The 27173-nt window shown below is 39.4% G+C and overlaps 1 protein-coding gene across 3 annotated transcripts in view; it reads left to right on the top strand.

The window, feature by feature from the left end:
* ASAP2 (ArfGAP with SH3 domain, ankyrin repeat and PH domain 2) overlaps window positions 1-27173 on the top strand; it is a 211497-nt gene that overhangs the window by 129536 nt on the left and 54788 nt on the right. For all 3 annotated transcript variants that reach the window (XM_058287891.2, XM_058287892.2, XM_058287893.2), the window contains 7 exons: window positions 1288-1337; window positions 4274-4403; window positions 9964-10049; window positions 17258-17333; window positions 17629-17715; window positions 25327-25430; window positions 25531-25600. In XM_058287891.2, coding sequence (XP_058143874.1) covers window positions 1288-1337; window positions 4274-4403; window positions 9964-10049; window positions 17258-17333; window positions 17629-17715; window positions 25327-25430; window positions 25531-25600 — 603 coding nt within the window. The remainder of the gene's footprint in view (window positions 1-1287; window positions 1338-4273; window positions 4404-9963; window positions 10050-17257; window positions 17334-17628; window positions 17716-25326; window positions 25431-25530; window positions 25601-27173) is intronic.

The following is a 27173-nucleotide window of genomic DNA, read 5'->3' as shown; positions in this document are numbered from 1 at the left end:
TTTAGGAAGTGCCTTGCTACTTGTAAACACTTAAGTTGTGAATTGTTTCACAAGTATGTGAGTAACAGATTAGAGTGGTGTTTGTGTATAGTATGCTTTTGCATATCATTGGCACAGACAGATGTCAACTAGAAAGGGGAGAGGGTTGTGCTTTGGGTTCATAGGAAATCCAGGTTCTTTCATTGGGTCTTCACATATTAGTGTCCAGGGCAGGTCATTTTTGATATGTCTGGTGGCCTGGCCTGGTCGATTTCAGGGGCCTCTGCAGAGGCCTTCGTATGTCCTCTCCAGAGTGTGGTAAGGGAGAGGTATGCACAGGGAAATTAGGACACCGAGGAACATTGCCCACCAGGCCTTTGGGCATCTGGGAAAACATGGGAGATCAAATCAACTGAATTAGCCAGAGACACAGGAGGGAAAGGAAGTCTAGGCAGAGGGAAAAGCATATGCAAATATCTGCAAGCAAGAAACAAGTGTGTATAAGGCTTTGTCGTGTATCCTAAAGCGATGAGTCAGAAGAGGTGCTGGTACTGGGAAATGAGGCTTAAGGGGTGGGAAGGGGCCAGTCCACTGAGGACCTTGTATGCCAGGTTATAGCATTTAGACTTTTACCATAAAGCTAATGAAGAACTAGACAATAAAAAAATAAGAGAGGAAAAAATGGTTTCTCTCGTCTAAAAGAACCCTGTTAAAGGGAGCATACACAGGTAGGAATCCTCTGATAGAATTTTCAGTGGCTTAGTAATTTTTTGAGCCAAGGTTTACAAGAGAATATGAAGTCCTAGGTTTTGAACAAAAGAGTGGAGTAGGGAAACCCCAGGAGAAAGTGGATAACTTTGATGTTCTTACTGTTAGGGCCACGCATATATTAATATAAAAAGCCAGAGTCCCTTTCTTTTAAAGAACTATATTTACAGATTAAATGTTACGTCTTTTTGGTTTTAGTTTCAGAATAGTGTTAGGACAGAGGTAGGACATAGTTGAAACAAGATGTGGACTATGAGTTAATATTTGTTACATCTGGGTAATAAGTATGTTATATGATTCTACTTTTGTGTGCATTTTTGTGTACACTATAATAAAATTTTTAAGAGAGAAAAAAATGCCACCACTAGCCTAATAAAAAACCTGCGCTCTTAATTTCTTTCTTTTTCTCATGGAATCACATATATCATTTATTACAGAATATAATGCTCCTTTCAGGATGAGCCTAGAGATATAAAATAAGTTTAATTTACACAGAAGTTGATGGTTAGTCAAATTTAACATATGCCTTTCTATTTACAGGATCTGAAAAAGCCATTTGATAAAGCTTGGAAGGACTATGAAACAAAAATGTGAGTGTATTCATTTTAAAAAAAAGTATCCTTTTGAGATTAAGTTTAAATTAAGATTTTATTGCTTAAAGATGTTATTCAAATACATCCTAATTCAGAAAGGAATTTATTTACCTAAAGCTATAATGCTGTGGTTTGTTATGATACTATGTGCTTCTGTACTTGATTTTCTAAATAAATTCATTGGGGTTAACTTCTCTAAACGATTTTCCCTTGTCCCTTTTCTGTTATGTCAGGGTGGTTGTAGAATGTTTTTTACAGGAAAGTTAATTGAAGGAAGTTAAGGCTAATTTCTTTCAGGAGGGGTTTCCTTTTCTAAAAATTAAAAAATTTTTTTTTCCAATTTATCATTTATGATAACATCCCAAACAATGATAACAAATCATTATTTTCCTAATGATTTGTGAAAACCATTTACTTTCAGCTTTGTGTCTGTGTTTCTCTGCAATACCAGTCCTTTTTTTTTTTCAGAGGGAGAAATAGGACGCTGTTTGGAACTCACATCTCCTTCAGCTTTGTCTGTTTGCTTTATATGTCAAAAAAAGAGCATAAGAAATGGCTTACTTTATTCTTTGATATGTACTACAGTTTTCACTTAAAGGCAAGACTACTACTGGTTGATTTCAGACAGTTGTTTTAATATTTCTGCTTATAATTTCTCATTCTTAGAATGGAGAGAATTGAGCTAGCTAGACTTGCCCTAGTGATTGTGGGGAGTAATGTTTTCAGTTATTTTAAATTGTAGAGAAATAGAAAAAAATTTTAAGTGTCTTGTGTTCACTTTGTAACTGTTGTAAATTGGGTCATAATGTAGTTTTCTGAATGAAAATAGAAGCTTTCATGTGAAGTCATTTGGTAAAGTGAGAGATATTTTTAAAAAGTCATTCAGATGTAACTATAGTTATTTAACTGGGTACTTTATTTTATTTTTACTAGCCTTGGATATCTTTAAAATGATGAAGAATAACAATACCAGGGAATATTAGATCTTTGATACTCATCACCCCCACCCCCATCGAAATCTTAGCTTTCTGTATTTGAAGTTGCTTGGATCCCAGAGTTCTGGAGTTCCATTAATGGCAGAGATTTAAATATATAAGCAGAGGTAGAATGTTAAACTAGAAGGTCTGTTCAACCCAGAAAGGCTCTAAACCTAGCATCTCTGGTTCTTTAGCATCTTTTATCTGTATAACAATTCAGTGAGATGTATAGGAAAGGATCACTATTCCTACTTACAGATGGGAAACCAAGACTTTGTGATTTGCTGCTAGCAAAACAGTAAGAGTATTTGAGCGGGGTGAGGAGCCAGGAAATGGATTTCCTTACTTCTCTTTAGCAGCTCTCATGAGCCCCTCAAGTGCCTTAGATGAAATGATACCAGACATTACTGGGCCAAGGACCTAAAGAGGTTTTTCAAGAGGATTGCTTGCCTGAGAGAGTCCTCTGGTTCTGAAAGGAAAGGATGTGAAAGGGGGATGAGCTCAAATTCTGTAAAATCAAGACACATCCAGATAGGGTGGGGACAGAAACAATCATAATATCACAGAATTTGAGAATAAGGGAGCAGCACCTTTTAAAATTTAAAGTAATTATAAGATCAATAAAGGAATTAATTCTTTGCCCACTAACATTGGAGATTTGTTTATCCCAAGAGGTCTTGTAAGATGTAACAAATAGGCTCAAGATGTCTTTAAATTTCCTGGGCAGTTGTTCCATAGCTGATTATGAAGAGAAATTCCCGTGTCTGGACTATGTCTTGATCCCTTAGAGGTGGAGTCGGGGGAATCTTGGAGTTATGTAATTATAGTCCCAGGGACCCCACGGACCCTCTAGTCACATGTCCTCTCAGGCATGAATTCTTTTAACATTCTTACCAAATGGTCATCTGTTTATTTATATACTTATTCACTCATTTGTTCAGAATGCTGCATACCTACTGTGCCCCAAGCTAGAGAAACAAAGATTAAAAACTACATTTCTTGCCTCTTCTTTTTAATTTTTTTTCTTAAATCCAGGCCCCTCTTGCCATTTCTTAAACACCCATTCCCTCACTAATGGGGAACTCTCTGCAACCCGTTTCATTGTTGAACAGCTTTTTAAGAAAATGGTTCCTTGTGTCTTCTAGTGTCTGCTTTGAGATTTTACTGAAAATGTCTACTCTCTTTTCTTTATGGCAGCCCTTTTTATTTGGGGGCACTTTCCATTTGTTTAGTCTCCTTTCTAAAGAATAAAAATTCAGTTATTTCAAGCCCTTCTCAGCGGATAATGATTTTGCATCTCCTTCTCATCCTGTTCATTCTTCTTTGGACATGTGCCAGCTTAGTCAGTGTATTCCCTGAAATGTATAGTGCACATTTATGTTCAAGCATGAGATTAATTTGGAAAGGAGAATCACATTTATAAAATGAAAAGGTGGTTTGTTTTCTTCTCCGTGAAGTAATAAGCACTGTCCTGGGTCAAGGCAAGAGAACTGGCATGGCTTTATGAGGTGAGGAGAGGGAGGTAATGAAGAACGAGGAGGGATAGGGGAAAGCATGGGAAGAGAAATGGTAGGAAGGAATAGTTGTTGGCCCAACGATCCCCTTAGGCTGTTTCAAAGGGTAGACAGACTCAGAGAAGGTTGTTGTATAAAGAAACCTTTAAGGCATGAGCATACTTGATGTCCTCTGACCCTGAGAAAACACGCTGCCCAGTATCTGCACAAAGGGGAAGCGCTTAGGAAGTATTTGTTGGGTAAGTTGTAGAGTAGAAAGAACAAGCTGGATATTTTTACGACTAAATGCTTTTTCCTTTCAAAATAGATGGTGACCTCTGCCTAATATGCCCGTGAGCAATTGTCTCAGCAGGGTGGAGAATAGGATGACTTCTAAATTGTCCAATCTGGAGTACTCTACCCAAGAGGCATCTTGATTTATCTTTGCTCTTTTCACACTTAGAACCAAAATAGAAAAGGAGAAAAAGGAACATGCCAAGCTCCACGGGATGATTCGTACCGAAATAAGTGGGGCTGAAATTGCTGAAGAGATGGAAAAGGAGAGACGGTTCTTCCAGCTGCAGATGTGCGAGGTAAGAGACTGGGGAATCAGAGGTTCCACAAGCCAAGACTGCAGGCAACTTGCCACCACCTGCATGTGAACTCTTGTGGGGAAAGAGAGCGCTTTTTCTCAGTAAGCATCATTTTTGGAGTTTTGGCAGTAGCTTCAGAGAAAATATCAAATTTATTATTGGATTCCATTGTCCTTCATGTTGACAGTTGATTTTTCTAAGGGTGTCTTCTGGACGGTGGGTTTAATTTACTCTAACAGGAACCTTTTATTAAAGATAAAGATAAAAGATAAAAAGTGATCTTTCTGGTCTCACACACATATACACTTGAACACAGTTAAAAATATTGTCTCCTAAGGTGATTTTTGATGCGGTGTCTGAGTTCCCATTACCATTGTACCAGTGGAGTCAGTGACTGAGGGAGGGGCAGTGGGCAGCCAGCGAGGAAGCCCAGCTTGAGAGATGATGGTCCACGGGACTCTTCCTGTGTTATGTGAAAGTGTGTTATGAGAAGCCAAGCTGCCTATCTTTTGAAGGGTTTCCACCCAAATTTCACTTGTTTTGTTGTGAGGATGCTCATCAACAGGCCCAAGTACACTGGGGCTCCTCTCTGCTCTGCTGTGCCCCACAGCCTGAGCCCTTGCTTTGGGGAGGGAGAAATGGTAGGACACTTGGAGAATTTTTCTGCCTGAGGCTAATAGGAAGATATCAGAACATCCAAATCTTGAAGGCCTTTGCTCCCAGCTTTTTAATGCCTTACTTGTTTAAAAATGGCATCTGGAAACAGCTTAGGACTCTTCTTTTTGATTTTGGAATGTTTGTTAATTGCAGCAGGAGCTTAGCCTTTATAAATATATAAACACACCTCTCTCTATATATATCTTAGGAATATATTTAAATGAGTTTTTATTCCCAGAGCAAACTTTTAAGTGGTTAGAGGAAGAGAATCAGTCAGGGGTGACAATAGAAAGTTTTAAAGTCTGTTTTGTCCATGTTAGTATAAGTGTTCCAGCTTTCTCATGGTTGCTGTTTGCATAATATATTATTTCATCCTTTTACTTTTTTTTTTTTAAGATTTATTTTATGTACTTATTTCTCCCCACCCCACACTGTTTGCATTTGCTGTGTCTGCTGTGTGCTGGTCTATTTTTAGGAGGCACTGGAACTGAACCCGGGACTTCCCGTGTGGGAGGGAAGTGCCTAATCACCTGAGCCACCTCTACTCCCTGCTCTGTTGCTCTCTCATTGTGTTTCCTGTGTCTCTTGGTTGTGTCATCTCACTGTGCCATCTTGTTGTGTCATCTCACTGTGCCATCTTGCTGTGTCAGCTCACTGTGCCAGTCTGTTGAGCCAGTTCACTGTCTTGCTTGTCTTCTTTTGGACGCACTGGGAACCGAACTGGGACCTCCCATTTGGTAGGCAGGAGCTCAACGGCCACATCCACTTTTCCTTTTATGATTTTTACTAACCTGTTTGTATCTTTGAATCAAGAGTGGGTCTTCTATAGACAACATATACTTGCATCATGATTTTTTTAACTCAGTCTGACAGTCTCAGCCCTTTGATTAAATTGTTCAATCCATTAACAGTTTTTTAAAGATTTTTATTTATTCATCTCTCCCCCCCATTGTTTTGTGCTCACTGTTAGCTTTCTGTGTCCATTCGCTGTGTGTTCTTCTGTGTCTGCTTGTCTTCTCTTTAGGTGGCATTGGGAACCAATCCTCGGACCTTCTGGCGTGAGAGAGAGGCGCTCCATCTCTTGTGCCACCTCATTTCCTTGGTCTCCTGTGTCTCTTATTGTCGTTCCTCTGTGTCTCTTTTTGTGTGTCATTTTGCTGCGCCAGCTCTCCATGCAGACCAGCTCTTCACACCAGCCAGCACTCCATGTGGGCCAGCTTTCCACTTGGGCCAACTTGCTGTACAGGCCAGCTTGCCTTTACCAGGAGGCCCTGGGAATCGAACCCTGGGCCTCCTATATGGTAGAGAGGAGCCCAGTCACCTCCCTAATCCATTCACATTTAGTGCTGTTGATATGGTTGAATATATGTCTGCTCTTTTACTTTTTTTAATGTGTGCCTCATGTCTTTTTTGTTCCTGTTTCTCCTTTATTGCTTTATTTTGCATTAGGTGAATATTTGTTTATTTATTTTAAAGATTTATTTTTATATATTTCTCTCCCCTTCCCCCACTGCCCTAGTTGTCTGTTCTATGTGTCCATTTGCTGCGTGTTCTTGTTTTTGTCCGCTTCTGTTGTCAGCAGCACGGGAATCTGTGTTTCTTTTAGTTGCGTCATCTTGCTGCGTCAGCTCTCCACGTGTGCGGCACCATTCCTGGGCAGGCTGCACTTTCTTTCGCGCTGGGCAGCTCTCCTTACGGGGCACGCTCCTTGCACGGGGGGCTCTCCTACACAGGGGACACCCCTGCGTGGCACGGCACTCCTTATGTGCATCAGCACTTCATGTGGGCCAGCTCTACACGGGTCAGGGAAGCCCAGGGTTTGAACCGCAGACCTCCCATGTGGTAGATGGACGCCCTATCCGCTGGGCCAAGTTCGCTTCCCCTAAGTGAATATTTAGAAGGTTAACTAAGCTCAAAAGTGTTATTGTAGATCGTGAGGAGAGTGGATGCTTTTATACACATGTTGTTTTATAAGCAGCATATATAATAGTACCTGCCTGGCCTAGTTCACAGTGTTGGAGAATTAAACAAGACAATATGAAATACTGGTACACTGCCAAGACTTATGCAAACATGGGGTATTGTTTTTATTTAATCAGGGGTAATATTAAGTAACATTTAGCAAATAGTGAATTTAGAAGGTTATGAATATATGTGTTCAATTTATGTTCTCATTTTGGCTAGTATAGAGGAACTCTATTTACCAAAATTCCGTAAGACTGCTTGTTGAATAAAATGTTGACAAAATTTTCAAATTCAATCAGTATGTTATTAGCATAGCCTCGAAGTAAGGAGCACTGGGTCCACACATCCAGCTCTGTCATTGTTTTTTTGTGGTATTCATGCTGTACTGGTTAGTTACCTTTCTTCTTCGAATCTAGAGGAATGGATTGTGTGGACTACTTAAATATAGTTTTATTGGGAATATACTGTGTAAGTGATGCCTTTCAGTAATGTACTTGAGCCATCTGTGGAGCCAGTCCACAGGTGCTTGTTAGACCCCAGTCTCTGCTAAGCATTGACAGGGTCTTTGCTTCTCTGCACAGCCAACACATTAGTGGGAATCAGACAAGCACACCATCATTGCATTTCAGTAAGAGAAATGTTACACTGCTTATACACAAGCTGAGCTGGGCTTAACCAGTGGTTGCTTGGAGTTTTATGGGTTTGGAGAGGAGACATTTGCTGCTGGGTTGAAGGATATAGAAGTTGATCAAATAGACAGGAGCTGGAAAAGACATCCCATGCGGAGGAAAGGGCATTTGGAAAGCAGTTTATGAGAATCTGACATCTGAAAGTGAATTAGATTGTCTCAGTAAAAATCATTTAAAATTGCTCAGCCTCTTCCTCCAATTGACGTACTCAAGCTGCTTAGTGTTATTTAGATGTTTACAGTTTTAGTTGCTCAGGATCTAATCTAGCAGAGTAGTTTTCAGGCTTTTATTTTAAAACTGTGAGACCTTTTCTTCAAGAAAAATTTTATAAAATTCGGTGTGTTGAAAAGGTAATGCAGAGCTTCTGTGAATTAAAACAGTCTGAAAGATCCTACCTTTTAAAAAATGATTATTAAAAGAAGTACTTTTTGTTTAAGAAAATTGGTCAATACTAAAAAATATAAAAAGGAAATTTAAAAAATCACTCCAGATTTACTTAGCAAAATAGAAACACTCTGATGTTAAGCTGAACAAACTTTTTTTGTATGTTCCCAATGCATACATACATAAAAATAGTTTGTATAAACAGATTGTTCTCTACTGTTGTTTTTTAAGTTTATTATTTTTGCTCACTAATATGGCTTGGATATCGTTCCATTTCAGAAAAATCTCTCTGCTTTATTGGCTTAATGGCTATGTAGTATATTTTGTTTGGATATAGCATACTTTAATTCCCCATTCATTGCAGTTAGGTTATTACCATTTTTCTTTTTTTCAAACAGGGCCGTTTCTTTTCCTTTCATCTCTGTATGCTGTTTTTATTATCTCCTTAGAATAAGTTCCTGCAAGTAGAATTTCTAGGTCAAAGGATACATACCTTTTAAATTTTGATATATTGCCAAACATCTTATTAACTAGCAGTGAATGACTACCAGTAAGGAGGAGGGAGAAGAGGATATATTGGCAGTGGTTTAGGCAAAAAGAAATTTAGTAGTTGACTGTTTCTGAGCACCTTCCCACATCTTTTTTGGACTGCACCACACACGCCTGGGAGATCACTTGGGTGGGCTTAACCTGTTGCACAGATGAGAAACTTGTGTGGCTCAAAATGGTTCAGTGGTGTTTCAGGGGGCAATCAGCAGGTCTCAGGGATATTATCTGTGTTCTTTTTTTTTTTTTTTTTTTTAAAGATTTATTTATTTATTTAATTTCCCCCCCTCCCCTGGTTGTCTGTTCTTGGTGTCTATTTGCTGCGTCTTGTTTCTTTGTCCGCTTCTGTTGTTGTCAGCGGCACGGGAAGTGTGGGCGGCGCCATTCCTGGGCAGGCTGCACTTTCTTTTCACGCTGGGCGGCTTTCCTCACGGGCGCACTCCTTGCGCGTGGGGCTCCCCCACGCGGGGACACCCTTGCGTGGCGCAGCACTGCGCATGGCCAGCTCCACACGGGTCAAGGAGGCCCGGGGTTTGAACCGCGGACCTCCCATATGGTAGACGGACGCCCTAACCACTGGGCCAAAGTCCGTTTCCCATCTGTGTTCTTTATACCATATCCTGTCGCCTGTTTCAGAATATATTATATTCTGTAGCGGAGGAGATAGGGAATTTTGGGGTCCATGTTCCTATAAACCTTTAAGAAAGTACAAATGTGTTCCCTGATACTGGTTTGGTGGATCTCAAGGGTCCTCCTGATGTCTTAAAGATATCTCCAAGTAAAAATGGTGTTAACTCATTTCCATTTAATTTTTCGTTTATCACAATTGCCATTTTGTTTTTAGTTTTTTTGGTTTTTCTTTTTCTGCTTTATTATAGGGGAAGTGTCTTGGAATTGAATATATGGTGATAAGGGTCTTAACCACAAAATTGTAGACAATTTTGGGTAAAGAAAGGAAACTGGGACAAAAGAGCAAGCCATCTAGGATGGTAAAAAAAAAAACCATTCATCCTACTCATCCTCATTCTTTTTTTTATGCAAGGAAAATTTCATCTAGTGGATTTAGATAGAATGCCTTATTACTGGGAGTTCTTGGCACTTACTAAAGTTAAACATTTAATACCATCAGATAATCCAAAGAGTACCAAATAAAAGAACCATTTAGTAATGACATTTAGAATATATTGGTTAAGCATCTTCCATGAGCTCTGCCCATTGTAAAAGATGTCAGAGAAGTAGATGAGATAATCTCTGTCCTGAGATGCTCATAATCTACTTACTTCTGTGACATTTGCTTTTCTGTTTTTTTTTTCTAACAGTATCTGCTAAAGGTCAATGAAATTAAGATTAAAAAAGGAGTGGATTTACTTCAGAATCTGATCAAATATTTTCATGCCCAATGCAAGTAAGTTTTTTTTTTCCCTTTCTTATGGTGTTATTTTAAATGTTTTTCTTTTTTTGCAGCTTCTAGTATTGAGGAAAATAAACATTCATTTAAAAATTATATGATACAACATAGATGAACCTTGGAAGCATTATGCTAAGTGAAAAAAGCCAGTCACAAAAGCTGCATCCTGTATAATTCCATTTATATAAAACATTTGGAATAGGCAAACCATAAAGATAGAAAGCAGATTAGTGGTTGCCAGGGTTTGTGTGGGGGGAGGTAAATGGGGATTGATTGCTATTGGGTGATTATGAGGTTTCTTTGGGGTGATAAGAATGTTTTAGAATTAGACAGTGGTGATGGTTGCACAACTTTGTGACTATACTAAACAACACTGATTTGTATACTTTAAAAGGGTGAATATATGGTATGTGAATAAGATCTCAGTAAAAAATTACACACTATAAAAATGTATGGTAATTATCAAATATATTTCTTTTTGCTGTTTTATTTTCTTTTTGTAAAGGGGCAAATTAGTTTGATCTAACACATGATTCTCAGAAAATCTAAGAAAATGCTTTCATTTATCCCATAAAGCACGTGCTAGTGAGGCTGTATGTATAGGAGAATGGGAAGCTTATGTGTTCAAGGACTGCTTCAAGGACTCCACTTTGCCATGCACTTTAGCCCTCCACAGTCTGGCCTGCATTTCTCACCCTTGTTCTCTTCCCTACTCCTCATCCTCCTTTTACTCTGATCTTGAGTCACTAATATAAATAGACCACTGCTTATTCACTCATTCATCCCCAAACTCTTTCTTGAGCCTGTGTTGTCAGACAAAGCACTGGATGCTAAAGATAGTGATGTATAATACAGGTGTATTTCCTGCTATAAGACACCATTAGCAGAGTTGAACTTAATCAGATTACCAGACAAATTTGTAATTGGACATTTAAAAAAGTGTTCTAAAGGATAGGAATCTAAGACAGAATATGATAGAAGGATCTCATTTAGAATAAGACTGAGGGATGAGAGGTTTTTTTTCTGCCTCATTCGTTCTTGTATTCCCCAGCAGCCAGGACACAGTGCCTGGCATACAGTAAGTACTCAAATATTTCTTGAATTAGCTGCAGGCCTCTTTAATGAGGAGACATTTATTCTGGGATCTGAAGGATGAGTAGGAGTTAGTGGATAAGGAGTGGAGAGAAAATTCCAGGCTCAGGCAAGGTCTTAAGGCAGGAAAGCTCTTGCATTACAGGTATCTGGAATAAGGCAATGTGGCTTTGGCATAGTAAATGAAGGGAAGAGTAGCATGGAATAAAACTGGATGGAATGGGAGAGGCCAGATTCTGGATGGCATTGAAGGTCTTGCAAAGAATTTTAGATTTTATTCCAGGTGTGTTTGGAAGCTCTGGGGAAGTTTTAAGCTGGAGATTCATTCAACAAGTTTGTATTGAGCTCCTACTATTTGCCAGGCACTGTTTGAGGTTCTTGTGATATAGTGAGGAAGAAAACAATTCTTACCTTCATGGACCTTCAGTTCTAATGGGAGAGACAAATGGTAAACACATGAACAAATATGCAAAATAGTTCTGGGTAATGAACATGGCTATGAAAAACCAAAGAAGTTTGATGAGATTAAGAAAGTATATTAATGGGAAACATCAGAAAGGCTTCTCTGAATGTCTTTCTGTACTGACAAGGTTACGCTGCATTTGTGGAGAAGGAGTCAGATGGAACAAGACTGAATGTGGGGTGGTTATTTAGGTAGGTGGCTTTTGTCCTAGAGCAGTCTGGGTATGATGATGTGTTGGCCTAGACTGGTGACAGTGGTTGTGAAGGGTAGTGGACTGATTTGATCGTCTTCTGGAGGTTGAATCACCACACTCATCTGCTTACCTTTTGTGCCCCCACATTGACATACCTTTGCATACATTGTGTCCTTGTCATAGAATGTCCTTCTGTTCCCTCTGTGCCTTCCCCCCAACTTTTACTCATCCTTAAGACCGAGCTCAAATATAATTTCTTTATTTTAAAATAAACTTTATTTCAACTTCAAAAAATAAAAGAACAAACAAAAGGCAGCTTAACAAATGAAAGTATTACTTTAAAAAATTCTGTCCAGGCACATTTGTCTCATTTAATCCTGAAAACAAACTCAGTTGTTTCTCCATTATTCAGAAAGATACATAAATGAGCACAGATTGGTTAAATGACATGACCAAGGTCTCCTTGTTAATGAAGAAAATAAAGAAAAATAACTTAATCATATTCATATCTCATAAAACTAAACCGACATATTCTTTTTTTACCTTTAGCATTGATATAGTACCTTCTTTTCCTTTGCTACAAAAATATTACAATATAACTGTTAAATATAGTTTGTAAGTTACATTAGTTGTATTTTTCCATGTGTCACCATATTCTTAACATTCTTGTATTTATATTATTAACCAAAATTCTAATCTACCACCAAAATCAGTTATACAGCCCCTAGGTTATTCTCTAGCTGTCCTTTAATTATCATTAACCTCCCTAGACTACCCCCTTCAGCCACAATCATATTTATAAATCAGCACTTAGACTCATTTTAATGTTACCGTCAACAGTGTAATTATCTACTTTGAAGCCATTCTTGTTGTTTTCCTCAGTAGAATTGCTTCTCTTCCTACTGTGTTGCCAGTATACTCCCACGTATCTCTAAGATGGCAACTATCACATTGTGTCTTTGTCTCCTACTAACCTACATACTCTTTAAGGGAAGAGACTGTGCCATTTATTTTTTTTATCTACAGTGCATGATATGTATACCAGGCATGGATTTGTCAGTGCCAGTTGCACTGTTGAACTGAACTCAGGTCTGCTTTGGAATTTTTAACACATCCTTGATAACATTGTAATTCTGCAGTTGAGATGGAACAGCAGAGGATGATGTGCTGAGTGGCTCATCCCAGGTTAAAAGAAGAGCTTTACCTTAGACTTAGAAGTGGAAAAGGGCCCCTAAGTTGTAGTATATTCAAGCTGAAGTATTTTAAAGAAACTCAGAATCCTAACTTTCTGATTAACATGCAAGTTTCTTTTCAGTTTTTATCCTTGTAACCTTATTGAGACACTTTAGGAAGTGGGTCACTTCCTTACTGATATTTAATTTTTAAGAAGAAGCTATTCTGGGATTTCCTTTTTTTTTTCCTTTATTTTTCCCAAACTGATCAGTTGGGTAGCAACAGACTACTTGTGGAAAAGTGAAATAGTTGGCCTTTTATGGGCATGAGCTCAGTAACCTTTAAAAATAATGAATCTTCCATTATTTCCTATTGGGATATGTGTATTTATGTGTATATATGTACATGTGTATGTGTATTATAAGCTCTTGAAGTCATTTGGACAGTTTTGACTTTAAAATTTATATTTTTGGGGATAAAATGGGGAGCTTGAGTGACTGAGCCATGAAACAAAAAGAGCTTGTAAGCATATATAAGTTTATTCATGTGGTAGTTCCTTCACATTCCCTCATTTAACATTCACATCTCCAGTTCTCATTCCACAAAACACAATTTGATGTTTTGTTGTGCCCTCTTGGGTAGGGACATGCCAACTTGGCCAGCACCTTTATCTCAGTCCTTTGTGACTCTCTGTAGTTATGAAGGAGCCACTTGGTCTGAACTAGATTCTATGAGCCATGTTTGGGTGTTGACCTTTAAAACTATTTGGATACACATTATTTTGCTTTTTCCCTCATTTTTGCTTTTTAATTTTTGTGTTATTTAAGAATACTTCATGTTCTTTATCTTTTCTCTAATTTAAGGGAAGTATTTGCATCTCTGCCTCGTTCCTGGAATATCCTGAAGATTGGTCTCATTATTAGCCTTTGCTGCTGCTAATTGAGAATCCTATTCTCTAGTGGAATCTAGAAATAGAGAAATCTTTAAAAGCAAAATAAAACAGAAAAGGTCATGTTCTAGAAGGTGGTAATGAATGTGTATTGAACTGGTTTGTTCTTTGAGCACATAGCTGCTGATAACCACTATGACTAACTGTTGCTTGATGGATTGAGATACACAGTTGAACAAGACATGGGTCCACATGGGCTGGAGAAGTGAGAGGTGGGGCAGGGCACAGACAGGCAGATATGTCAGCATAGCGGGATGTTATGAAGATTGGAGGAGGATTGGACAAGGTGCTATGTGAATCCAGAGGAGGGAGAGGCCACCTCGGCCTGGGGAGTTTCAGTGGAAACTTGAATGAATCTAAGTGGTTATATTTTGAAGCCTTGAGAATTTGGTCAGGCAGGCTAGAATATATTTTAGTAGAAAACAAAATTTGATATTTGGTGATATTGATGGTAAAAGTTTTTTGAATGAAGTTTTAGGAAAATGGTAATGCCATCAACTTAGAGAAAACCTTACTGGGTATTTGTTCTTAGGAACATCACTGTGATAATAATCGATGAGGCCCAGTGACACTGCTCCTTTGCTTTGCTTTTCCTAATGCCAGGATGGATGACATCCTGAAGGTATTCCTATGTACTAAGACTGCTTCAAGGAGGGAGGGTATGGAGAGATAGGAATTTTGAAAACCGGTGTGGGGCATGTTTTCTCAGTAGATTATCAAAGTTGGCTAGGTTTTTACAAAATGAACCCCAGATCTTCAACCCAAATTTGGATTATTACTAAATCTCATTTCCCGTTGTCACACTGGAAATAATGTCTGTGAAAAAAGACCCCTCTCTGAGCACTTGGCACCACTGCAGGGCTCTCTGTCCCTATAGGGAGAGTTGCAAGGTTGCAAGGATTCTTAGAACTGTACACCTATTCCCTTCCCCAGGAGCATTTCTGCATTAATCCTCCTATAACATTTTTCCTACTTCTGGTCCTAGAACGATTTCTCTCTCTTATGTTCTCTCACTCTCATTCTTACTCTTTCCCCAAGAATTCAAAGTGATCAAGGAAATACTTCCATAAAGAAAAAATACAAATAGAACAAAGCATAAGACCCAGAAGAGGGAAAGGCTCAGTTTCTTCCCCTTGCAATTGTGTGATTGTTCTTCTGAAATTCTGTTTCATTTTTAAAGGAGCACCTGCTCTGTGCCCTTCACTGTGCTAGAAGTTGAAGGTGGAGAGCTGAGTAAGACACAGCTTTCTAACAGTGCAAACAGACGTGTGGATAAATAATTACAACACTCTGAGACTATTGCTGTATCAGAAGCATATTTTGTATTCAGAGAGAAAATGAGGAAAAATATAGCAATAAGAAATAAAGTAGTATGTATATATCAAAAGATTAAAGTAAGAAAATTCTAATAGCCCAGCCTCTGTGACTCCTAGTAACCACTAATAATGGTTCATGACACACTTCCTGTGCTTTCCCTTCCCTTTCTCCTTGGAATTGATGTAATAAGTACCACACTACATTGTTTTCACAATCCCTCCTGTTACACACTTGGTATAGAGAAAGTCCCACAGGACCAGTCTTGGTTCAAAAGAAATAAACATCACCTGATATGAACACATGTGAAAACTAGATCATTTTTTTTAAAAGATTTATTTATGTATTTATTTCTCTCCCCTTCCCCCCTCCCCACCCCGGTTGTCTGTTCTGTGTCTATTTGCTGCGTCTTCTTTGTCCACTTCTATTGTCAGCGGCATGGGAATCTGTGTTTCTTTTGGTTGTGTCATCTTGTTGTGTCACTCTCCATGTGTGCAGTGCCATTCCTGGGCAGGCTGCACTTTCTTTCACGCTGGGCGACTCTCCTTACAGGGAGCCCTCCTTGTGCGTGGGGCTCCTCTATGCGGGGGACACCCCTGTGTGGCACGGCACTCCTTGTGTGCATCAGCACTGCGCATGAGCCAGCTCCACACAGGTCAAGAAGGCCTGGGGTTTGAACTGCAGACCTCCCATGTGGTAGACGGACTCCCTAACCACTGGGTCAGGTCCGCCGCCTAGATCATTTTTTGAATGATCGTCTCTTTCGAAGCCAGTAAACGGCAGAAGTTGATGACTCTCGTGTGCGTAAAATGTTCAGGCTTTGTAGCTGCCATGCCTTTACCCTGCAGGAACTTCAAATGTTTAATGGGGGAATTATGTTTTAAATAATCACACTAATGAATACACAATTGCAGTTTATGATGCTTGGGAACAAAATACAGAGTGCTCTGAGAGAATATAGCGAGGAGATCTCGTTTAGGGCAGAGGATCACAGAAGACTTCAAAAAGAGTCAATATTTAACTGGAAGAAGGACAAATAAGTGGGAGTCAGCCAGGCGAAATGAACACGCTGCACACCGATCCTTTATGAAGCACAATCTATACTCCTTTAGGGAGAGGTGGTAGGATATGCAAAGGGCCAGATGCAGGCAGAATTTGGGGGTAGTGGAGGACTAGCGAGAAGGTCGATGTATCTGGAACTTGATGACATGAACGAAACGGGGAAATGGTGTGGACTGAGGAGACAGACAGGGAGGGCCCAGATCCCATAGGCATTAGAGCCTTGCTACAGATCTAAGCCCAACAGGAAGCCTTCTCTTCATTCCTCTCGAAAGCTTTATACACAGCACGTCTCAGAGGCCGAACCCAGCCTGCTGCTGCTGCAGAAAAACTTGTTTAGCTTCTGTTGCCAGTTGTTTTTCTTGAATCATTTGTTATAAATGACTTCACAAGCATTGGCTTCTTTTTTAAAAAGATCCCTTTTGATATTTGATCTCAAGTTTTCTTGCTTTGCAGATAGAGCATGGCTTCATAAGTATCAAAGTGGCTTATATTTTTTCCTGCATTCTTTCAGTTTTCCACTTAACTATTGACTGTTGAGGAAAATTCTTTAGTGTTTTAGCCCTTGTTGTCACCCCGTGTCCTTTCAAACCTCAGATACTTCCACTTGAATACATAGAAGTGCTCCCTTCAGCCCAGTGCTTTGCTGCTGTTTGTCAGTAGAATTCTGTTTCCCATTATAAACTGATAATTTAGGACTCATTTTATGTATCAAAAAATTCATGAACACTCAGGCATACTGCAGTTGCCTTTCTGTTCACTTCTCATAATTTTGAGTGTCAGTTTATTCTTGCATTGCCTGATTGATACATTAAGGTTCTATTGTTACTGTCTCCCTCTTCTCCATCCCCAGGAATCACAAACCACTTCAGCACCTTCCTTTGAACAAGTTTTCTCTATCTAACAAAGTTATTTTCTCTTTTATGAAGCACAAGCTAGGTTACTTCTTTTTCATTCCCTAGTTTTTTCCAGGATGGATTGAAAGCAGTTGAAAGCCTCAAACCTTCCATTGAAACACTTTCATCAGATCTTCACACAGTATGTAACTTCCCTCCCCATTGGTGTTGAAGCAGTTTTTATGCAACAAATGTTTTCATTTAAGTGTTGCTTCGATATAATCTTGTGTTTGCATGCTGTGCTACCCTGAAACTAATAGCCCTCTAGTGCCACGCAGAGTGGGTGGTGGAGTTCCTATTCACATCCTCTGTTTTGGGTGCAAGGAAGGTGGAAGCTAGGGAGAGACTCATTTGTTGCATTTATGTGGAAATGCCCTGTGAACTCAGATATTTGTTCCTCAGTCTTGTCTTTTCTGTTTTTTGTGTTTTTTTTAAAGATCAAACAGGCCCAGGATGAAGAAAGAAGGCAGTTGATACAGCTTCGAGATATTTTGAAATCAGCATTGCAAGTTGAACAGAAAGAGGTGAGGGGATTTAATTTTGAAAGATGGCTTATTTTATACCTTTTTCTTGGATGCTTTGGGACTGAGAACTGTAAAATCCCTATCTTCTAGGTGCTCATAGTTTACTCTGGGGCTTAACAAGTAGAACGAAAACATTCAGTTTGTTCTTTAAATTTAGTTTTATAAAACTATCCTTTAAGGTTTATTTCACAAAGGACACATTTATTATAGCCATGACCTTAATGGCAATGTGGAAACCTTTTTTGTTCTGTCGGTTCATGGATGAGTAGCTCTGAGTCTCTCGATCACATAGAATACTTGTTATCATGCCATTTATTTATACCTCTGAAAGTTTTTGGTTTTTCTGTCCTGACATATGTAGACTCTTTGCCCAATGAGTGACCACTGGAGTCTCCTCCAACCCTGAGATTGTACATTCAGTAAATATGAGGAGTTTGGTTCTCTTCCAGTCATGTTCTTATGGGTCAGATGGGTCAGAAAACCTTAGTTTCTCTTGCATCATTTATTTCATATCATCACGTCTCTGTAAGTTACTACATCAGCAGTGTTTTGGCTGTTCATTTAAAAACTATTAAAAGTTAAGGTTTTAAAGTGATTTTATATTTAGCAGTGTAGCTATTATCATGAGGATCTTAAAACATAAACCTACCTTGTCAATAAAGGATGTGTCAAGTTGGGTATCTAGTAGATTGTAGAAAAATAACTCAAACTATTTAGCAGAGCATAAAGTTTACTATTGGCAGGTTAGTATGCACTACTTTGTTTTAAGTTCCTGTGCTATAACTGAATATTGTTGTTTTTCTCCCAAATGCATTTACCTTTTGTGACCGAAGTCTAGGAGAGTAAGTAGTTCAGTATTTTAACAAATTGGAGAATTTTGCATGCTTTCTTCATGAATGTCAAAAAATAGATGTTTCTTTCTCCTGTATTTTAATGACTAGCAACATTTTGAATTTTTAACCTTCCCCTTTCAAAAGCAGCAGATTTTAGTAGAGACTAAATATTTTGAATGCACAAATATTAGTGGGAAATTTCCAAGATTACAGCTCACACTTTCAGCATTGCTCCTTTGTGAAGATGAGGCAGCTTGCTCTACCCTCTTAATTGCATGTCTGAATTCTGTTCATCTTCTAGTCCATCTTAAGGCCCACCCTTGGAGAGTTGCCTTTGATCATCCCAACCCACAGTGATCTGAGTTCATATAGCAAGTTCTGTTTGAAAGACTTATTTCAATTAAAATCTATTCCTTTTGGATTATTGGCTCTGTCATCAAGAGTGCAGAAGTCTTTTCTCCAGCTGGTGTCTGAGCAGCTTGAGGATGTCCCCCTGCCTCCTGTGCTTTTCCTGCCATCACATTGTGGTACCATATCTCTTACTTAGCAGGTAAACACAGGTCAGCGAAGTGAAAGATGGGCAGATTGAGGTTATATCTAATGCTAGATATTACCCACAGCATGCTGACTTCCATTGACTGGGAATGGTTGAGAGCTGCTTTTGTCTGAGGAGGGGAATCAAACCAGTGAAGCAAAATGGCAGGTTTTAAATAAGACAAAACAAAAGCTGGAATTAAGGAGCCCTCTGGGTATAGTGCAAGGTCTGTGTTTGCTTTGGCTATACAGAATCAGGAGATTTGGGAAAACTGGCAGTTGTTAGGGAGCTGGTTGTTGACAGCTTTGCAGAAAAGTCTAAAAAATTTACCAGCACAAAGCAGAGGTCTTTCATGGTTTGTTGTTTTGGTGGTTATTATTGACAAGCCCGTCTGATTCAGATTACACAAAGGAGTCGAATGAACTTTCTTTACTGCTCTTCTTTGCCTTTATACCCAACTGACTACTCACTAAGACCAAACTCACCAATATCAAAGTTGTGATTGTGTTGGGTTTTCCGTATTATCGTGCTCTGAATTGCTTCTTAATGATGGTATTCTATAAATTAGCTGTTTGATGATGGTAGTCTACAAATTAGTCTACATACACAGTTGTAAGTAATAAGCAAAACTGTATAAATAAGTTAAATTTAAAATATTAAAAGTAATCTCTGTGATTTGGATTATTATTGGAGTTTATCTTGTGTCCTTATAATTACAAAGAGAACTGAGCATTTGGGCACATTGTTGTTCAGGCTGGTTTTTCCTTTGGTTAGATTTTTTTCTCTGACTTAGAAAACTGAAGGTATAGATGGTTTTCATTTAGTGTTATAAAAATTCTAATTCTGATTATATAAATACAGATCATTAAAGAAGTAGGTGATGTGACCCCCAGGAAGCTGAGGTTGGTAGGAGCCACTGCTCCTCATTTCCTTCCCGTAAATCTCAAACATCAATCATTTGCTCTAAATGAAGAACACGACAATTACAATATGGTGGCTTCTGGCTGCTTTTCTTTGTCATCCTGTGGCTATGCTTTAGTATGGAAACTGTGTTTGTTACTTTGATTCCAGTGTACTCTCACAGCTCTGGATTACTGACATTCATGTATATTATGATCTTGATATTTTTCTTCTTTCTGTGAAGAGGATACTACCTTTTGGTTTTTCTATTATTATTAAATTTCAAATTGAAAGAAAAGTTTAAAGAGTTGTTCAGTGAATGCCCGCATATTATCAATTTTGGAAAAGACAGAGCTAAAACACTTAAATGTTGCTAATGTTTGCGTGAGCTTCCTCCCCTTCAGCTTTACCTTCTCCTGCCTTCCCCATCCCACGTGTGTCATCTCAGTGGAGTTCTGCTGGGACAGATACTGCTGCAGTGCCAGCTGGTTCTCTCCCAAACCTCACTGTTGGCATGCTCTCCCTGCAGCTCCATGTTTAGAACCCAGAGTTGTACTAATGGGAGAGCATTCTGGCTCTGGGATACGGTCTTGGTAGGTGTAAGTGCTGAAATCGCAGTGATATTTCCTTTTCAGAGATCTCAAGTGTGACCTTTTTTGCCATCTTTGCTTCCCAAACCCTTTTTAAGTGTCCCTGTCTAGTAGGATATGTTACATACTATCCATGAAGCATAAGTCAGCAATGGGCCATAATTTTCTTCTGTCTCTGGCTTTTCTAGTCTTGGTTTACGTATCTTATCATGTCCAAATCTGACCTTGGTCAAAAGCCTAGTGAATGCCTCTGGCCAGGTGTGCACTTCCCTGCCTCTTTACCAGGCTCTTGGCTGACCTAGCTCTGGCCTTCATTTCTGCCTCAGAAGAAGACTCATTCATTGAGTCAAACATGCAGCAATCTCTCTAGGCCAGACACTACACATTCACAAGAATAAGATAGGTCCAGTTTTACCTCTTAAGAGGCTCGTAATTTGGGGGTGGGGTCAGAAAAGTAATCGAGAGTGCAGTGTGATTGATGAGAGGCTATCATGTTAGGAGTTCAAGAAGAGGTATCTCCATTGGGGAGGGGGGAAGCGACAGATGTTTGTTAGGAATGGTTTCCCCAAATCCGATACCTGAGCTGTGGGTTTGGAGGATGATCAGAAGTTACACAGATTCCCAGCAGGTAGAGACAAGTGGACCAGCTTCTGGTTAAGACAGGAAGTTTGTCTGGGTAGCTGTCTAGCAGAGGAGAAAGTGCATAGATCTTAACTGTTTTAATCCTATGTCTTCTGCTTCCTACCATTGTGGCTTTGGGAAAGTGATTTGACCTCTCTGTGCCCTGTTCTCCTCATCTAAAACAGGAATGTTATTGCCTATCTCATAAAATTGTTGAACCTAACCCTAACCCGCCCCCTTCCTGAAAATTTAGGATATTAAAGCTCCTTCACATCTGGGTTGTTTCTGTCTTGGCAGAAGCCAAATGATAACACTTCCTTGGTCCTCATAGAATTTAAGATTATGGGTGGGGCCTGGGATCGGAGACGTTGTCCGGCTGTCACGGAGTAGTGGATACATGGCTCTTTTATGAGAGCCTTCTGAAGTTCCATAAAGGGCCCATGTGACTACATCCTTCAAACAAGCAGTCTCCACATGGTAAAGCTATCTTAATCAAGTCTTCAGTTGGCCTCTTCTCTCTCAGGGGAAGTCAGAGTACACTGGAGAGTCTCGAATCAGGGCAGCATGGACTGCCCTAGCCAGTTGCCTCTCTTATATGTTAGATTCTTCTCCCCAGAAAGAGAGCCCCCTTTCCCTTGAGTTGTATTCCATTAAATTTGAAGTCGTGAGAAAGGGCTTGGTCATGTGAAAGGACTGACTTCATTTGTCGACCCTTCGCTCGGTCAGGCATTTTATGCAGGTGAAGGAAGGCTACTTCTGTTGGGTCACCTAGAGGATGCTGTATTAATTAGTTCTCCAGCAGGTTCAACTTTATATGAACAGATACTATTTCTCTTATTTACACATTTAAAATTTTACATGATAGCTTGGTTTCAGATTTGCCTGCATTTTTTTATTGATCCAGGAAATGCCAGGTTTGAAGAAAAGAATAAAATGGAGCGACTTCTTCCTCAACTTCTGGAATAGGGTCAGGTTATGCTGAGAAGATGACTGTTATTTATCCTGTTCATAAGACCTGTAAGGGTTCTGATTACTATGCTTGGCAGGGATATTTTTAGCAGTGTTGTCACTTGATTTCACCACTCATTTTGTGCAGGACTTTTTTCCTCCCCAAATGAATAGGCTTATTTCTTTGTTGTACAATTTAGTCTTTTGGCAGGCTTATATTTAATCAATTACAGAGATTCGTATAGGGAAGCAGCAGTATTACTCTGTTTCTCATCTACCACCTTTATTCTCAGCAATGTTTACAACTGGGTTTGCTCTTACTTTCTAGTGCTAATATACTGCCATTTGACAGAATGTAGAAACTGGGACCATCCTCATCCCATGAATGACTGTTTGCTTGGTTCTCCAGAGGCCTGGGTGCTACATGAAGGAGGCCTTTTCCCCCTTTTTGAGTCAGCTGGCTCAGTCTGTTGTGAGTTCAATATTGGAGTGCCTAAGTACATTGATAATTGCTCAGATAAAACTGTTTCTGTACATTTGTCCCATGTCAATTGCAGAGTTTAAAAAACCACTGCTAGACATCTCACATTCGTGGATTGGAAGACTTAATTGTTAAGATGATAATACTCCCCAAATTGATGTACAGATTCGATGTAATCCCTCTCCAAATCCTTGCTGCCTTTTTGCAGAAATTTACAAGGTGATCCAAGTAGAGTCTTGGTTACCGGGGTCTGGGATAAGAGAGAATGGGGATGACTGCTAGTGGTTATGAGGTTTCCTTTTGGGGTAATGAAAATGCTCTAAAATTGTGATGATGGTTGCACAATTTTATAAATATAGTAAAACCACTGAATTGTACACTTTGAAAGGGTGACTTTTGTGGTATGTGAATTATATCTCAATAGAGCTGTGTTTTGTTGTTTGTATATGTGTGTGTGTGTATTTTAAACAAAGCAGAACAATACTTTGCTGCTGGGAGTTTGCTCAGGGTGGAAAAAGATATCTAGAGATTTTTTTAAAATCAGTTAAAAGAAACCAAATCCATAATAAAGTGGTGCATTAAGGGACAATGGGATGATTTTCTAGGATTCATATCTCCCAATAGCTACAGGTTCTCCTAACTTTGAATATGGTCAGTCAAGAAGAGTTGATTGAGCTGCAAAACATGAAAGTCTTTCTCTGTCTCTCTCAGTATCCATCCTTTCTATCCCCCTTAGATGTGCACCCCTTCTCAGTATTCCTGTTTTTATCAGTGATGCCCCTAGAATCCTAGTCCCCTCAGCTCAGCCTCGCACTAATTTTATTGTTCTATTTTACCCATTTCAGCTCCAGTGTATCACAAGAGCCTGGCACTTCTTTCTTCAGAGACTAGGGGTTCTTAACTTCAAGGGTGTCTACTACCACCCCCAGTAATATATGACAATTTTGTGTAGATGAACATTTTTCCAAGGAGAAGGGTTAATGGCTCCAGAAGGGAATCTGTAGTTCCAGAAGATTAAGCACCTCTCACCCACCATTAGATTTTTACATTGTACATGTATTACCGAGGCAACCTCCCATTTGGTTCTCCAGACTCTAGATTCTTCTTTAGGTTGATTCATCTTTTGCCTTGCTTTTTGGATAATCTTATTTTTTAAACAGTCAGGGATCCAACTGGTTCACAGTTGCTTTTAAATGAAGTTGAAACTCTTAGTCCAGCCTATCTATCCTTTCTACTACCTAATCTGTTTCTAGCTACAGTGTTTTCCATATTTACGTGGATGAGCCCCCATTTCAATCAGTTTCACCACCACAGCTTTCTCTTTCCTCTCTCCATGTCTTAAATGTGTGCTCCCTCCGCCTTGACTGTGCTCTTGTTCTCTTACCAGTGCCTTCCCCTTTGAAACAAACTTCTTCCAAACTCTCCTGTGATTTTCTCCATTTGACTGTTCAATCCTTAAGTACCTGTATTCTCAGTTTGAGTTGCACTAATTTTCATACGTTGGCTCTTTTCATTGTGTGGGCATGTACTTAGTTTCCCCAAGGGTGTTCAGCTTTTTGATATTGGAGATGAGGCTGGCTTTAGTCTTCTAGGACATCCTCTGATGAGGCAACATGGTGTAATGGAAGGAGCACTAAAGTGGGAGCCCTGTCTGCTCTGGCTCTAGCAAGCTTTGTATCTTAAGTGAATCACTTGATTTCATTGTGTGTCTGCTTCTTACATTAAAAATGACCTGGCTCTTAGGAGGATGAGGGGCCAATAAAGATACAGACAGATCTTAGTCCTTTCCTATTTGACCTGTGAATTACTTGTTCATATCTAGCTCCCCCTTGTTTCCTTTAGGTATGCCAGAATTTCCAGCCACTAGAAAGGTTCATCCCTGTCTACTCCCTTCAGGGCTTTAAAAACATATGTTGAGCACTTGTTGCTTGCCAGACTTTGGACTTAAGCCCTAGGAATTCATTGAAGGTTCTTGTCCTCAAGAAGTTTGCAGGCTGGAGTTTCCCACTCTTGAGGGACTCAACCAGAGCAGGAGCTGGCCAATTCGATGGGACTTCTTTGAAGTGGCTGAGATTCCCCCTAGTCAGTAGTCTGAAGCAATTAGGTTCAGTGCAACAGTTCTTTCTCTGTTTGGGTTTCATAGGATTAGAAAGTGAATATTTGTTCAATACCTGTTATGTACCAGGTGGTTGCACATCTAATCTTCCTAAGTCATTATTATTTACTGTTCTTACAGGGCATTGTTTTCCTATTTTGCAAATGAGGAAACTGAGGCAGGAAGCTTAAGTAACTTGCCTATAGTGAGAAGCAGAGCATTTTGCTTTTTGCCTCAAAGCCCTTCTCTTTCCATATATCATGTTTACCTTCCTTCTTGAGGGCTGCTTTTGCCATACCAGGAACTTCTTGGCAATATCAGGAATATAAGGGTCATACTTAAGTAAAGCCTTGTAACATTCAAATGGCTCATTCTTTCGACAAGTTTAGGGATACTCATTTTTGACATTTCTTTTTCCAGCCCAATTAAATGACACTTAAGAGTTTCTGGATATGAATTTTATGTCCCTTTTCTGATGTGGTGTGGAGAAATTTTCTTACTTAATCTTTAAAAAACAGATTTTAAGGGTGTAAGTTTCCATTGTGTACTGCTTTTTTAAAAATTGGGATCAAGACATCATTAAAAATAACTTCTTGACCATTTTATAGGATTCACAAATTCGCCAGAGTACAGCTTATAGCTTACATCAGCCTCAGGGAAACAAAGAACATGGGACAGAACGGAATGGCAACCTCTACAAGAAAAGCGATGGGTATGTTAGATGGTGTTAATAGAATTTAAATGTTGTGTTCATTATCTCATATATATATCCAAAATTTCTAAATTCTTTTTTGTCCCCATTTATCCATAAGAATCAGAAAAGTGTGGCAGAAAAGGAAATGCTCAGTCAAAAATGGTTTTTTGACCATATCTCATGGTACTGTAAGTATTCTCTTTTAATTCCTGGTCTTTGCTCTCGTGAGGGGTGTGTGTGTGCATGTGTGTTGGGAAGCTAAGTGAGAGGACAAAGGTGTTTCATATATGTTTACAGAGTGAAGTATGTATTTTAAACAGTTCCCTGTTGAGAAAAGCTTGTTTGGGCTTCTTCCCATTATGGTACATTTGCACCATTTCTGCTTTTTTAGCTAGAGACAACCTTACCTTTCACTGCCTATTATTGTCATGAATAACTGGTGAGCCAGGTTGTCTTTATTTAGAAACCTGTGACGTCCAGACACACAAAACACAAATCTTTATCTCTGGGAATTTAACATCTCGTTTGGGAAGATTTTACCTTTCCCCTTGTAACTCATCTTTTCCCTTAAGGAAAATTGGTCAGGACTCTGGGAATCAGAAATCTAAGAGAACAGAGATTTCAGTACTTTTACTATAGAAATCAAATATGAGGGCCCAACCTTGATCATGCCCTTTTCCTGTCATCCTGTTTGTACAAGCTCACAGCCTGCGTAAGAAGACGGCCCACACGCCCCAGCCCTGGGCCATAGGATGTTGAGCCTCTTAAAAAACTGATCTGAATAGAATTACTTACTGATCTAGCTTTCAAAGACTCAGAAATTTTTTTAAGTAAACTTTATTTCAACTTCAAAAAATAAAATAACAGACCAAAAGCAGCTTAATAAATTATGGAAACATTACTTTAAAAAATTCTGTCCAGGCACATTTATATCATCTAATCCTAAAAACAAACTCAGTTGTTTCTCCAGTGTTCTGAAAGATATATAAATGAGCGCAGATTGGTTAAATGACATTACCGAGGTCTCCTTGTTAATGAAGAAAATGAAGGGGAAAAAAAGTTTAATCCTAAAGACTAGGAATTTTAGTCATAGCTACAAATGCAACTCTCCACACTCTAGTGTTCTTTTCCACAGTGACATTGGGCATATGATCACTTCACCTGGTGTGACAGGATCTGTGAAAACCATGTAGGTTGGTAGACATTTTTGAAACCGTAAAGGCTGAGCTGGTTCCTACCTTGTTCGTGAGAACTCTGACAATGACTTGCTTGTCTTTTCCCCAAGCAGGAGGCCTAATGCTCCGTGTGCATCAGCATCCTCGGTGGTGTTAGTGGGTGGTGATGGAGAGGACCTTGAGTTGTTACAGTGACTATAACCCCTTCCTTATGAAAGACAGAACTGGCAGGGAGCCCACACAGGCTCTTCAGGCACCTGTGGAGAGGTCGTCCCTCAAAGTGAGCTCCAGGAAACATCCCTTCTCAGGACTTGTGAGCAGACATCTAACTGATGGAGTGTCACTATGGCATGGGTTGTGTTCCCCCGGAGGTCACTTTATTTTCTCCCATTCCTTTATAGGAAGGGAGAGAGGGAGTAGACCTAGCACATATCAACTATGGTCTGTGAGAATCTGTGGATCTCTTGGGATATCTGGCTTGGGATTTAATGTGTCTCTTGACTAGGCAAATAAATATTGTTGCTCCTTTCCAAAAACCAACTTTGCTGGCCTTATGATCACTAGGTCACTCATGGGGCAATGCACT

This window comes from Dasypus novemcinctus, chromosome 25 (genome assembly GCF_030445035.2).
Source record: "Dasypus novemcinctus isolate mDasNov1 chromosome 25, mDasNov1.1.hap2, whole genome shotgun sequence".
Taxonomy (NCBI): Eukaryota; Metazoa; Chordata; class Mammalia; order Cingulata; family Dasypodidae; genus Dasypus; species Dasypus novemcinctus.
This window is presented reverse-complemented; position numbering and strand designations above follow the sequence as displayed.